Below are 15,280 nucleotides of genomic sequence, written 5' to 3' on the forward strand. Positions count from 1 at the left end.
GGGCAATTTCTCAGGAGAAACTTTCAGCGTTTCAGCGCACGAGGATTGACAAAATAAATAAATATGAAAATTTACGGCAGAAGTTCGGGTATTTTTTTACCCCTTCCCCCGCTCCGCTTTTACTTAAATCGGTTTTCCCGTTGGGGGGGTTGTGGCTTTTAACTTTTGCCCTGGAATTTATTGAAAAATCGATTGTGGCATTAAATGCGCCATGCAAAAAAAAAAGAATAAAAAAATAAAAGAACGACTGAGGATACAGCCTACTGTGTCCCAAATCCTTTTGGCTTTTCGGCAAATCATCTCGGCTTGCAGCTGCAAAACTGGCGCGTGACTACGTCGAACTTGGCCGGAAAATTTATGCAAAGCGCTGGCAGATACTTAAAGTAAACCCAAAGCCGCTGCAGCAAGTTTTCCTCACGCTCTTGATTTTACTCGAAAGTTGGAGGCACCAGATGATGGGCAACAAGGAGATTTGCATAAGGCTGCCAGCAATCGAAGAGCTTTTCAATTCGATTTTATTTATCCACGACATTGTGCGTGTGTACAAATTAACAAAGCCCCGTGAGCAGTTTGCCGGTAAACCAACCAAAAATGCCAACAAACAATGTGCAAATTAGGCCGCAAAAACACATTCGGCCAAATAATGGAAAGGTGAAAGGTGGCGACACAAAACGCTTGGCCGCAATTGAAATGAAAAAAAAATATCACAAAGCACTGCGAAACGAAATCAAATCAAATAACGCTAATTCTCGCAAAGCCGATTTGTCCGCAAATTTAGCCAAATTAAAATAATTGCAAGACATTTATACAAAATCAAATTCCATTTCATTTGATTGCCGATATCTAATTAAATCAGCAAAACCGCAAACGCGCAAGCAAACACAAACTGAAACACAAACAAGTGCGCAGAAAATAACAATTAAAATAATTATATTTGCATTAGCTTACATTAATTTGAGCTTCGAATTAAAATTGAAACAATCGAGCTAGAAAACTATGCGCCGCCTATAGATTGTGGCCACGGATTATCCCGATGCCATGTGTTTGCCTTAAGTTGGGTATGCTGCTACATAATTCAGCGGGTAAATCGGTTAGCAGCACCGCAGACGCACAAAGTTTTTAGCCAAAAGCCTCTTAGGCTAGAGCCACGCCCACTGCGAACCCTTCTGCCCCCGGATAATGCCCAAAAAACCCCCATTACATACCTATACCCTTGCCCTTGCTGGTTTTGTTAAAACTTTAAGTCAACTAAGCGGCTTACCTTTTGCAAACGCACACGCACATCGCTCATACGCCACGTGCAACACAGGAACACAGGAAAATGCCACCCTCATTTTGCTTAAAACATACGCTTTATTTTTATTTCGGGATAATTTTCACTTAACCTATGTACAGTTTAGTTTAGTTTTAGTGTTAGTCGTAGCTATAGTTAATTTATGCACTCACTTTGTATACATTTATCAAAAATACAATAGTAATGGTTATTCTGTACAGTTTTTGAACGCCGCCTACCCTTTGACCCGAGAGTTGATTGCCAGCGTCGTTTAGTTATGCCTTTTTCATCGTTATCGGATAGTGCCTTAATTATTTACAAGATACTCGTACAGCGTTAGAGAGCTTAGGCTCTTACATGCTGTACTGATACCGCACATTGGAGGCCAACTGGGGGGTTATAGTACACAAGTTTGTGGATAGTTTTCAACAGATTATCATCATATAATAGCTCACCTCAACGCCCACCAACCGCTCGTCGTACTCGCTGCTCGCCTGCATCGCCAACTTGGCCTGCGAGTGCATAATCGCATCGGAAAGCGAGTCCCGCTGATATGTTGAGGAGCCCAGCATGCCGGGCACTCCGCCGGCGGACCCATTGGAGCCCGGCGCCTTCAGCCGGGCGGTCTTGTTGCGGCAGAAGAACTCCACGATGGCCACGATCACCGCCAGCAGGAGGCCCCCGATCAGGATGTAGTAGATCCCGGCCACGTTGCTCAGCGAGAGCTCGTTCGGCGTGGAGGTCTCCTGCTCCAGGTTGCACTCGGTCTTGTCAAACCACCACTTGTTCCGGATCCGCAGCAGCTCCCCGTTCTCTTTTAGGGTGAGCACGGCCTCATTTAGGCGTTTTCTATGTTTTTAGGAGGTTTAGGGTTAGGGATTAAATACCAAAAAAATATATATTAGGTTAAAAATCAGCAGAGTCATTAACTAAATTAAAAAATTTAATTAAGATGTCTAAAAGTATGCAGTGGATAAAGGATAGTCGTCTTTCCGACTGATTTCATGGTACTTCTGAGTTTTAAAAATATTGCTGCATACTTTTAGACACCTATAATGACGTTTTAGAAAGAAACATATTGGTTAATGTTTAATAATAGCCTTTTTTTGTATTTATTACGATCCTATTGATCTTGAAACATTATTGCAAAGTATTAAAATAAAATTGTATTAAATTGATATTGCACGAGCGCTAATGGGTTTCATGTGAATAACTTTGTTACAAAAAGTTATTTTTAATTTTTCATAAATAAAAGAAACTCCTTTTAGATAATAAGGTTAATAATAATTTTTAAGAAACCTACCTTAATGGAGATCCTATGGGTGTGGCCACGCCAAAACCCTTCGTATCGATATTACGGCCAACTTTCATTGTGTCGCACGGAGGCCTGGCATTCACATACTCGTTTTTGGGGGACTCCACCAGTAGGGCGTACTTCCCCTTGGAGGCCCTCACCCTTCGTATACCCTCATCGTAGGTAGGAACCAAGTGTTGTTGATTGGCATTCATATACTCCCACATTTTGTTGTGCAGACCGATTTGTGAACGCTGCAAATTAACTCTTTTCAGAGAAGAACAAAAAAGATAAACTAACTTTCGCACTCACCCTGAAGAATTCCCAGGTGGAGCCGTGCAAAAGAGTTCCATAGCTCACATCCGTTTGCATGGCCAAGTCCTCGGGCGTTTTAATGGGGGCCACCATGCGTTCCACGGTGAGAAAAGCGGCCAAATTGGCAGTGTACGAGGAAATCAGAATTATGGTGAAGAACCACCAAACAGCAGCTGCAATTCTACCGGCTATTGAAGGAGGCGTGAGATCGCATCCCTGCTGCATGAAGGCAGCCAGGGAATACCAAAAGGAATTTAGCATGGTGAACTCATTGGGTGGAACCGGTGGCTGATGGCACTGCGGTTCACTCAGCGTGGCACCTCCAATGATGCCCGGTGGCTGCTGGGCACTGGAATCCCCCTGTGGTCGTCTTACAATGCGCCACTCGTACGGCGGAAAACGGGTGACAAAATACAGAACAAAACTAACTCCCACATAGCTGAGAATCACACTTATCTGGAAATTATTATCATAAGGATTGTGGTACTTAAGAATTTTCGGAGCCCAAGACTTACCCAAATCTCCTGTGATAGGGGATTGAGGAAGCTGAAGACTCCTGGCGTCTGTTTCACGGGCTTTTTGATCATAATAGATATGCCCAGGGTCATAAAAGGCTTGCTGAAGTCAATAACCCGCTCTCTCTCAGCTGTGATAGTCATGGCCGCTATGGCTATATCCGCCTCTTTGCGAACCAGCTCACCCACCATGCCATCCCAACCTCCAGGGGCATACTGATTCTCCGCTCCATAGTTCTTGTCTTGGACCAGGCGTATTTCATCTGGGTACAGATTGGTTATACATAATTAATATTTCATCTCATTCTGAAATTACTTCTTCGAAATAATCTAAGATAAGCAATTCAACTCACATTTTATTCCCAACTGGGCGGCCAGCATATCGGCCAGGTCCTTGCAGTATCCTTCGTAGCGATCGTTGCCCACCAGTTGTTCGCCGTAGGTGTACTGCTTCTGCGACAGGTAGGGCTCCTCCAGCAGGCTGGTCACGATGTACGTGTGGTTCCGGTCGTAGTCGCCGGTGCTAAAGGACCCGGAACGCGACGATGTCCCATAGCTGTGGCTGTGCAGCGGAAGGAGTCCGGCGTCATCACGCCACTCGGCCACCTGCTGCAACGTGCTGTTCACGGACATCTCGACCACGTGCAGCGTGTAGTTGATTCGCCGGCCGTCCTCGTCGAAACGGATCTCCCCCGACAAACCATCAATTTCCACCTGGCGTGGGAAAAACAAAGGGGTTATGCACAGGAAGAAAAAACAAAGAGCTTGACATTTTCTGTTTATTTATGTAAATAGAAATAAAATATATTTAAGGGGTTCCCGAAAGTCCACACCAACATTATTGTAGCTTGAATATAACCAACCTATAGTAACCTATAAAATATGTGATGGTAAAAGTAAAATCTTAAAACTAATACTAGTTTAAAAGAAAGATATTATGTATATTTTTTTTGGTTAGGTAGGTTGTAAGGATAGGTTTTGTAATTATAATTTAATGGAATAACATAAAAAATATTCTTAAAGTAGTCTCCAAGTTAATATACATTTTTCCCATCTAAACATGCCCCTAAGAAACAACAACCTCTGTACATAGATATCTTATATTACGACCTTATTATTTTAATTTAGTTTATTTCCCAGCTCCCTTAACTCACCTTCCTCAGCACCCTGGAGATTTTCTCGCCCTGTTCCCAAGGCGTGACCCAGCCCTTGCTGGTGTTGCAATCGAGGAGGGCACTTGAATCGTTGGCGCCGGTGGAAGAGGAGGACGAGCTGCCTCCGTGGCTGCGGCGCTGCAGATGATTGGAACGGAACTGATCCGGCTTCTTGCGCAAAATGCGATTGAAGGCCTCGACGAGCACGAAAACCGCATCGTACATCAGGGCGGCCTGGGCCTGGAAAAATGGCAACGGGGTAAGAGGAAAAACTACAGTTGCAGGCGAAACAAATCAATGACGGCTGACGATTTACCGAAATGGCCGGCAAGCTGTTGGCCCCCGCTGCGTTCTGGCTTTGGCTTTGGCCAGCCGGCTCCAAGCGTTTCCGGCTGTCGTGGAAATCACGCACCGCCCGCCGATTAGAGTCGACAATGCGAAAGCCGGTGATGTTGATGGCCCCAAACTCGACCACGTCGCTGGGCCAGTGGTTGTCCATGACCTACGGCGGAAGGGAAACAAGAAAGCAGCTTAGCCGAGTTCAAGGTACCTGGTAGTATATGTTGCCTATTTACAAAGGCATTGAATATTACCCTAGGCCTAAGTATTGGGATTAATTATTGCTTTCCTTACTTACATTTTTTAACTTTAAAAAAAATCACATTTTTCTTGACATATTATATTAAAATATACCTCTTCATAAATATATTTGTAAAAAAAATTTTGGTCAAAAGTACTAATTTCTAGTGGTTTTTTAGTCGTTGTTTAGCCAAATCAAGGCGTACAGCTAAAAGACCGACTGTTTTGAGCAGCTTGCTACAAATGCTATCGATCTTCATCATTTTAAGGAACATTTATTTTTTGACCCATTTTCTCATTTTTTATAAGGGGGTACATCGGTTTATTTGTGATTCAGATTTTGGTCAAAAATACTGATTTCTAGTGGTTTTTCAGTCGTAATTTAGCCAAATCAAGGCGTACTGCCAAAAGACCGACTGTTTTGAGCAGCTTGCTACAAATACTATCGATCCTTATCACTTTAAGGAACATTAATTTTTTGACCCATTTTCTCATTTTTTATAAGGGGGTACATCGGTTTTTTTTGTGATTCAGATTTTGGTCAAAAATACAAATTTTTTAGTGGTTTTTCAGTCGTAGCTTAGCCAAATCAAGGCGTACAGCTAAAAGACCGACTGTTTTGAGCAGCTTGCTACAAATGCTATCGATCCTTATCACATTAAGGAACATTTATTTTTTGACCCATTTTCTCATTTTTTGTAAGGGGGTACATCGGTTTTTTTTGTGATTCAGATTTTGGTCAGAAATACACATTTTTTAGTGGTTTTTCAGTCGTAGTTTAGCCAAATCAAGGCGTACAGCCAAAAGACAGACTGTTTTGAAGAGCTTGCTACAAATGCTATCGATCCTCATCACTTTAAGGAACATTAATTTTTTGACCCATTTTCTCATTTTTTGTAAGGGGGTACATCGGTTTTTTTTGTGATTCAGATTTTCGTCAAAAATACTAATTTCTAGTGGTTTTTCAGTCGTACTTTAGCCAAATCAAGGCGTACAGCCAAAAGACTTACTGTTTTGAGCAGCTTGCTACAAATGCTATCGATCCTTATTACTTTAGGGGACATTTATTTTTTTACCCATTTTCTCATTTTTTTTAAGGGGGTGCATCGGTTTCTTTTGTGATTTAGATTTTGCTCAAAAATACTAATTTCTAGTGGTTTTTCAGTCGTAGTTTAGCCAAATCAAGGCGTACAGCCAAAAGACCGACTGTTTTGAGCAGCTTGCTACAAATGCTATCGATCCTTATCACATTAAGGAACATTTATTTTTTGCATACTAAAATATATTTGTTAAAAAATGTTACAGGTAAGTTATTCTTTAAAATATTCTTAGTTGTAGTCAGTTATATAAAAAATTAAACATTATTGCCTTGGCGATTTGGAACCAAACTAAATTAAAAATATTTGTAAAGCAACTATAATTTGTTTCATATTTTACTCATAATCTCTAAAATCAAAGTATTATAGTTGAGCATTTTAGTACGTATATACCTTGCAAAATGATTGCTTTGTTTTGAACAAACCTCCAATGAATACGAAACACTCGTGTAATCTCGAAATACCGGGTAAGTTTTGGCAGGGGAAGAATCCCCGAAACGGAAGCTAGCAATAATTGCTTATTAACGTCTCCCAGGGGCGGAACAGGGGAGTTTTGGACCACGGCCCATGGGCACCACTTACCAGTCCGCTGAGCAGGTAATGATAGGTGCGCCGGCCCAACTTGATGTCCCGCACATGCTGCACGATGATCTCTTTGGCCATTTCCGCCGGGCAGTCGAGCACGATGCGCTTTTTGCTGAAGCGACCCAAATCCTCCAGCGTGTGCAAAAATTCAATGGCCATCGTTACGTTGGCGATGCGTTTCACCATTTGCACACGGAACGTTTCATTTCCGGGCTTCAGTTCTTGATAGATTTGCTGCAGCCGTAGTAAGCCTGTGGGGCATCCAAAAGCGATTGTCGGTCAGTTGAACAAAGAGTGGCTATTGTGGGTGTGCGGGTTCTTGGCGGATTGGCGGGTTGGTGGAGTGGTGGAGTGGGGATTAAGGTATCTGGATGCGGATCTGGATCCGAGGGCCATAAAAAACAATCTGATAATGCAGCGGAATGCTATGGTGTTTTATGATAATGCCTGCAATCTATAAACAATTTCCAAGCTGAATGAATTCATTCGAATAGATTTATCTCCCACGGGAAGCATGTGTCATTTAATCATATTCTCGATTCCCTTTTTTTTGGCCCGCAGTCGAAGCCGAAGCATCATACCATCTTTCAATCTCACAAGCCGCAAGGATGAAACACAACAACAAAAAATGTATATATTTTCACACGCCATTTGTTGCACGTCCAATATGGCCCTCAATGTTGTTGTTGTCATTGATTTGCTGCCTGCATTGATTCGCAAAAAAAGCGAAAAAAAATACCGAAGAATGGGAAAACAAACCAACAAGGGAGGAAAAGCAGGAGCAGTAAACACTCGCGTGGAAAAGCGGAAACGGAAGTGCACACACAATTGAAGTACTTTTTTGTGGTGTGCTGGTAACATTTCAATAAATAGCAGACCGAAAAAATCGCGAAACAGGGGGTGTGCTGTTTTATTGAATGTTTCCTATATAGTCGAAGGATCGATGGGCTATAGGAGTAGTGTCTCTTCCCCGATGGCATTCATGAATGCGCCAAAAAATATGCTACCAATTTGTCGCCGTGTGCAGCAGTTTCAGCCGTTTTCAGCCCCCAAACCAGAGTGATAACAAGGCACAAAAGGCGTTGTTGGGGCGTTGAACAAAGCAATAACAACAAACTGCTGACAGCGGCATTAAAATATAAAGTCCCTCAGTGGAAAGGGTAGTGCCAGTGCCACTGCTTTCGTTAACAATGTAAACGCCAGAGTCGAAGTCGGCCAAAAAATGGCTGTGGAATGGCATTGGGGGGAAGTGGAGTGGAGTGGAGTGCCTCCTCAACAGAGCTGCCGCTGCTGCTGCGGCATTTCCTTTTCCTGCAACGAATGCCAGCGGCAACAATGTCGGCCTACTTTTCGGCGCCGAGGCAAATATTAAAAAATGGCCCAAAAAGGCAAAATAATAATAATGTTAAGGCAGTGGCGCAGCCAGCAGTTGCATAAAGTCATAAATTTTATTTCACACAGAGTCATTAACACATGACACACACACATGGGCGGGCTTACAACGGCGTGTGAACTCATTATAAAGGAGACAGGACGCGAAAGAGACAGCTAGAGAGCGGGAAAAATCACTGCGGCGTATACGTAATATGGGATTTTTTCAGGACCTCTGTCTCTGTGTGTGTGCCTCCTGCTCCATCTGATGTCTTCATCTTTGGCCGTAATTGTTGCCATCGTCGTATTGTCCCACGTAGACGGCAGGAAATTGCTTTGAAATAAATTTCAATACAACAAAAAGCAGCCTAAGACCCCAAAACACACACACACACACACATGCAGAGTGTGTATACACACACAAAGAGCGGGTAAACTCGAGCATATGTGTGTGCGTCGAGCCTGGCTGTGTGCGTGCGTGTGTCCTTCTGCTGGCTGCTTAAGCCCGTTGAGGAGCCACTCGAAAGAGCGCTCTTGAAGGCACTTCAGCGCCCTGTCTGCCGAGCTCTTCCCCTTCCGCTTTTTTTAGCCGGCGCACGGGGCTCTTTGTGCCGCTTATTTAATTACATATTAGCAGAAATGAAAAGACACGAGCTCGAGGTCGCAGGATTAAAAAATAAAGTGGAACACGGGCAGCACGTAGAAAAGAAAGTGGGTGAAATTAACACAGTCACTTTGGGAAATGTGGAAAAATATATAGTATAAAAAATGTTAGAAATTATGTTAGGGTTTCCTATGATTTGAGTACTGTGAATACTGGAGAAATAGATATTATAATGTTTTTATTCAAATATATGGTACATTTAAATAAGAAAAGTTTAGTAACAAATTCTCTGTGACTCATATTAATGGATACTGTGTAGTACAAAAATAAATAATGTAAATTTAAAGAACAGATATATAATATTAAATTAAAAACCTCAGCTACCATATCTTTAAGCTTAAATCAGTAAATTACATAAACTTCACCTAAAATTCGTTTTATATTTTTTGGACTGCATTTCATGCCCAACTAAAAGTCAAAGGCCGAGGAACACTTCACCCCAACCTCGCACTGACACACTTAATCCCAAGCAGAAACATTGCCGTAACCGCTACTTAAATCCACTCCCACCCGATTGACGCCTTATTTGTTTATGGCAAATGAAAGTCAAATGAAATGAAATCGAAACACAAAGCAACCAAATGGGCAAACAAACAAGCCGGGTAGATAATGTGTGGCTGTCTGAGAATCAGGAACTGATTTGCAGGGAAAGGAAAGGGAATTGGATGGTATGGTATAGAATAGCATGGTATGTATGTGCAGTAACTCACCATCGTGCGAGTCGTAGAGATAAATAATACTCTGCCAGCCGTAGTACTGGATGGTATCGATAATCGCCTGATGATAATCCGGACGCATGCTGATAGCGAAATCCAGCAGCCCCGACGACGGCGTGAGCACCTACAAGTATGCAAAACAAAACCAGGGCCTCGTGAACTGGCTGTAACAATGTAATGTGCACGCTACATGAAGCAATAATAAAATGAAACGCGTTTCCGCTTTGCGCCCCGCCAGCGACATGTATGTAAGTCCATGGAGGGCGGCAGCTGGGGGTTTTTGTAGGCGGTAAGGCGACGCCAACAAGCAGATACATCCAAAGAGATACACACAGATACCCGTTTCCGTTTAGCTCGACATACACAAGCAGAGAAAAAACTTGAAAAGAAATTCTAAAATTGTCTAGCCTTATTTTGTTGAACAAATGCAATCTAGATATATTTAGCTTAAATGCCTAAAAGAAGGCAAGCAACAGTTTTTACAAGGAGCATTTTAGAATTTTTATATGATCCTAACATGTCAAATACTTAAAACTACTCATTTTTTGTAATTCAGAAATCAAAAATCTGTCTAAAAATCTTTAAAAATATCAAATCACTTTTTAAAGTATGCTGTAAAAGTATGTCAAAAAGAATGCTGTAAATTTTGAATTTAGCGACATAAAAATAGTACAGAATTCTTAGAATCCCTAAAAAAAAGTTTAGAAATTTTAAGTCAAAGTGTCAAAAAGTATGCAATAAATATATATTACTTTGAATTTAGCGACATAAAAGTAATACAGAATTCTTAGATCCCTAGAAAAGTTCTTAGAAATATCAAATCACTTATAAACTGTCAAAAGGTATGCTACAAAAATATATTATCTTGAATTTAGTGACATAAAAGAAGATCCTATTAAATTATTTCTATCAAATTTAAAATTCAAATGTTTGAGTATTTTGTAAAAACTTTTTCCAAGTTATTGACCGATTTTCCTCAGTTTTCTTTCTGTGTATGGGACTGCCCCGAGGGGCACGCAAATGCGCAGTCAGTGTGTGCGAATCTCGGTATGTGTGCTGGTGTTTTGCCGCCCGGAGTCGGAGTCCGGAGTCGGATGCCTCTGCTTCAGCTTCTTCCCCTAGAACCCCCCCTCCATATCTTGATTTATAGTGATTGAAATAAAAGAGGCCAAGAGCGTGTCATAAATTTTTTCGCTCTCAGTGTAGTAGGAGTTGCTCCTCGTTCGCCGCTCGTTTGGCATTGTCTTCCGGCTGGCGGAGCGTTTGGCTTTCTGTTTCGCAAGTGACAACAACAAGAGCCACAGTCACTAACCAGAACCGAGTTACCAGAGTTACCAGTAACAACAACAACTGTCCGCTTTGTTGCTGTTGGTAGTAAATTTTCTTCAAATTACAATTATTATGATTTGTGCTTTGGCTTTGATTTAGTGGACTGTCTGAGGGCACGGCGAACACACAATTGGGCGCTGTTTGAACTGTGAACCCGCCACGACACCCAGCGCTCCACTTTATGCAATGACTTCATTTCTACAGAATCGACAAAATGTTCTCGGAATTAACTGGGGAACATTTTTTGCTTGGCCTGTGGGTGGGTGTTACGAACCCAAGCTAATGTGATTGGTAATTGAAAATCTAAATTGTTTGGGGACTCTTGGCTGTGTGTTGTCATAAAAAACTCGACTGGCTGGCGAATAAGGGTTAAAACATATAAAATATTTTTATAATTCCTACGTGATTTTGCCCTTATCATTTTACACTTAGGATGTCGTGACTGGGTTTTTTATATAAGCTTGCTGTTAAAGCCAATAAAGGGCAGACATTTATATCAAAGTTACATAGTCTCTACAGTGAAAAAAATTAGAAATTAGATAAAATCTACTTTATATTAAACTCAGTACTAAAAGATTTTAATCTCCTAATTAATTATTAATAAAAATTGTTTAAACGGAAATGCACCCATTATTAAACGCAGTTTTATTCATTTCAGAGGCTATTTTATACACTCCATTATATTCCCTTTTTAATGTTTACATTTAAGTAAATTATTCCAATAACTGAGGCTGACATTTGTTTTATAATACAAAGGTTTAACACCGTTTAAAATGAAATTAAAGAAACACTTTAACGCCGTTTCTTCTTCCTCAATTAAATATTTTATTCACGGCCTTTGTTTAATGTCCGACTTTATTACGCAGTAAAGCACACAATTAAACATTTGACTACCTCGCACTGGCTCTAATATGTGTTGGCACTTTGAAAACTTTCCCTTTGTCCCATCAACCTTTTGGCCAACTTCATTAACGCACAACTGAGTTAACTTAACCATGCCAGTGCCCTATCGCTCACATCAAAACCGCAAAATGTAAATAATTGCGCACAGCGACACTGAAATCAATTACATATGACAGTATTCGCTTTTTTTATCCCCCTTTTGTGACCCCCCTTTATATAGGTATACCCATGGCATAGGGACTTACCTTCTCGGGGAACCAGGGCGTCACGAATGGCATTTGGAACGTATTCGAGTAGGAGTGCAATGTGTCAAAGGAGTCCGGCGATACGGCGCCCAGCATTGAGTAGACTCCGCGCGAGAATTGATTGCAAACTGGAGGTTACAGTAATAAATTCGTTTTGTGTTTTTCTTTTCCTTTTGGTTTCGGTGGCAGGGTGGGTGGAAAATTGTTGGGTGGTTGGGTTGGAAAATGGGAATGGAAACGGGTTCGGGTTCGGAGACAGTGTCTAGGTCGCACAATTAAATTGCAGCTTTGAGTGCGGAGTGGCGACGTAAAGTAAAACCAATTTTCAATAAAAAATGCACATAATTAATGGGGCACCATGTATTGTGTAATGGTTTCTTTTTTTCTCTCGCAGGTTTGGATGGATGGATGGGGGAGGTTGGTAGGGGAGCTACGATAAAAACACATACTCAGGCGGGATAATTTGAATGCATCCGCTGTATTGATGACATCGACGTACGCCTGCAGCTCGAATCGTCGAGAGCTCACATTCAGATTGTGATTGAGCATTGCATATTTAAAGGCTGATTGCACATCATCCGTTCCCTGTTCAAAAATCGCACCTGCGGAGGATAGAAAAAGTGCAGAGAAAAAAATAAATAAATAGGTGGAGGCAGTTTCCCCCACGCCTGAGGGGGCGAATATTTTTGCTTCGTTAAATATTTAGGCAGCTTTTGACACGGTCCTGTTAATATTAAACGAAAAAGCGCACAGAGCAAATATGTACACAAATGATAGCATAATGTCAGACCCACACTGGCACAACCCCGGCTCACACAGATACTAACACACACACTTGCAAGTAGCGAGACAAGCCGCCCCGACAGGCAACAACAAAAAGCGCAAACGAAGTGTTGATGCAGCAATTTTGTGCTGCGCTTTTGCATGGCACCTGAACAGGTAGCACCTACTCGGAGGAGCCCCAATCCCACTTCCATTCCCACTTCCACTTCCATTCCCATTCCCATCCCAATTCCAGTCGCCATGGCGAAGCCCGGATTTGAGTGCAAGCCAGTCAGCATGACTGTCACATTAGCAGCCACCAACCAGATATATATACCCACAGACACCTATAGAATATATATATATATATGGCTGGGTGTTCCGGTGCATGGGGCCAAAATGACTGCAGGTGCAATGACTGAACGCCATCGTGTAATAAAAATAAGGTGGAAAAAAAAAACAGGAAAGCGTAAAATAAAATGTGGCCCAACTAGGCAAGTTCTCGGTGGGGACTTCCATATCCTATATTTGTGCATTTGCAAAGTGGGGAAATTTTAAATGCAAAGAATATTTAAGTTATGTAGGTCTTTGAATGGAGTAATATTAAAGCTAAATTATTAATATTACAAACTACTAATATTTTTGAAATTTAAGTGTGAGAAAAAATAAGTTAAGATATCAAGCTCATATATAGACAATATTTTGACGACCCAAGTCAAGTTGTCAAGTTAAAAAAGCATTTAATTTATTGCATTAAAAATATATGTTTATAATACAACATAATTTATGCAATATTATAATAATAATAATAATAATAATAATAATAATTGTTTTGTTAGACAACTAAAATAAATTAGGTAATAGCAGTGACCAACACATTAACATTTTTTTCAACTTCTCAACTTGTAGAGTAAATAAGTTCAGAAAAACTTAAAAAGTATCAAAAACAATTTGTTAAATTGAATTAAAACTTTGAAAGTTTTAAACAAAAAAACAAAAACACAACAACAATCGCAGCACTATTTGAGGAAAATACTTATCGTGAAACATTACAAACCTTAAAGCCATTAAAGTTGTTTCAATTCAATTTAAGAATTTTACTGAATGTACTCAAGAATTTTACTAATAGATTTTCCAAAAATGCATTGTATAATCAACCTAATAGCTACAGCATGCGATTAGCTTTGTAAAAGCTGGTAATGGAAAACCAAAACAAAATCAAGCCATAGTAAACCCAATTGCAACTCTCATTGTTATAAGGCTGAAGGGAAAATCCCAATTCCGACGTGTGAAGTATATTGAACATAAAATTCTACTAAAAATCATGCAGGATACTTTGTGCAGAAGGGCAGGAAAGTGAGGGGAAGGTCAGGGATAATCTTTGGGCATCAGCCATACCCAATTTCCCGAACGAGCCATGGGAGGAAACTAAGGAATCCATTCCGGGAATCACACACAGCAGAGGTGGAGTGTATATGGCCACAACAACAATGGCCAATCCCATCTACAAGTGCAGTGTAAGTGACAATTTCGCCTGCTCCTTTTTTGGGCAGGAGCAGCAGGAGCGGCAGGATCCTGGGGATCCTTTGGCGACGCTTTTGAGACTCACCTAATGGTATTTTCTCGGTTAACGACGCCGCCTGTTGTTGCTGCTGCTGCTGGGCGGCACTGAATTCCGGCCAGAAAATGCTGCTGGCGCATATTAAATGTAAATATGCCAAGAATTTTAGCCTCGAATGCATTTTGCGCTTGTAGTTCGTAGCTGCAACTATTTCGCCAAGTTTTTCCACTCTGAGTTTCGAGCACAATGAAGTGTGTTTGCTGGTTAAATTGGTTTTGCCATCATGCAAAATGTTTCACTATATTTTTTATTGCTATAATTTTATTGGATACTTTTTATTTAAGTTTTATGAATAGCTTAATTTTGTTTGTTACACTGGTTAATTGTTTGGCGAACTTTCACGGTGGTTATTGAATAGCTCTTGTTTATTTTGGCAGCTTTGTTTTAATCCACTATTGTTTGTATTTGATTATTTATGCTCCCTTAAGGACTTAAATTTTTTTTGCATATTTTCTCACTTTAATAGGGGTTTGCATGGGTTCGCCTGACTTTAAGTTCGGGTTCGATTACAGATTTCTCTGCCGTTTCCCAAGGAATCGGAAAATCAACGCTCGACACTGCTCATCCGCTCACTTCAACCAAACGGACACGCGTTGTAATCAGCACTAAAAACTCCTAAGCTGGCCAGTAATACGAGGCTCCGGAAAAACCGGGCGACACGGCCACAATGTAGCTTTGTGGTCCGGGTTACTGGGAGCGTGAAAAGCCGAGAGAGTCGCCCAAGGGATGCTGTGCTCTTTGTACTAAAAACTGCGAGTTTTCCTCCTCTCCGGAGTCTGCAAAGAAAAGAGAGTGAAAATCCCCGCGAGAGAGAGAGAGAGGGTGGAAAATGAGTACCGGATGCTGTAACTGACCTA

The 15,280-nt window shown here is 41.2% G+C and overlaps 1 protein-coding gene across 1 annotated transcript; it reads right to left on the reverse strand.

Annotated features, from left to right (window-relative positions):
* Positions 1-1,339: 1,339 nt before the first annotated feature.
* GluRIA (Glutamate receptor IA) lies at positions 1,340-15,017 on the reverse strand. Its single transcript, XM_017079435.4, has 13 exons — positions 14,412-15,017; positions 12,490-12,642; positions 12,041-12,168; positions 9,558-9,687; positions 6,810-7,063; positions 4,868-5,053; positions 4,552-4,791; positions 3,751-4,111; positions 3,398-3,660; positions 2,880-3,338; positions 2,577-2,821; positions 1,729-2,122; positions 1,340-1,662 (listed from the first exon to the last, which is right to left on the reverse strand). The coding sequence occupies exons 1-13, from the start codon at positions 14,542-14,544 to the stop codon at positions 1,627-1,629; spliced, it is 2,982 nt and encodes a 993-aa protein (XP_016934924.2). The 5' UTR covers positions 14,545-15,017; the 3' UTR covers positions 1,340-1,626.
* Between the last annotated feature and the right edge of the window lie 263 nt (positions 15,018-15,280).

Source organism: Drosophila suzukii, chromosome 3 (genome assembly GCF_043229965.1).
Source record: "Drosophila suzukii chromosome 3, CBGP_Dsuzu_IsoJpt1.0, whole genome shotgun sequence".
Lineage (NCBI taxonomy): Eukaryota > Metazoa > Arthropoda > Insecta > Diptera > Drosophilidae > Drosophila > Drosophila suzukii.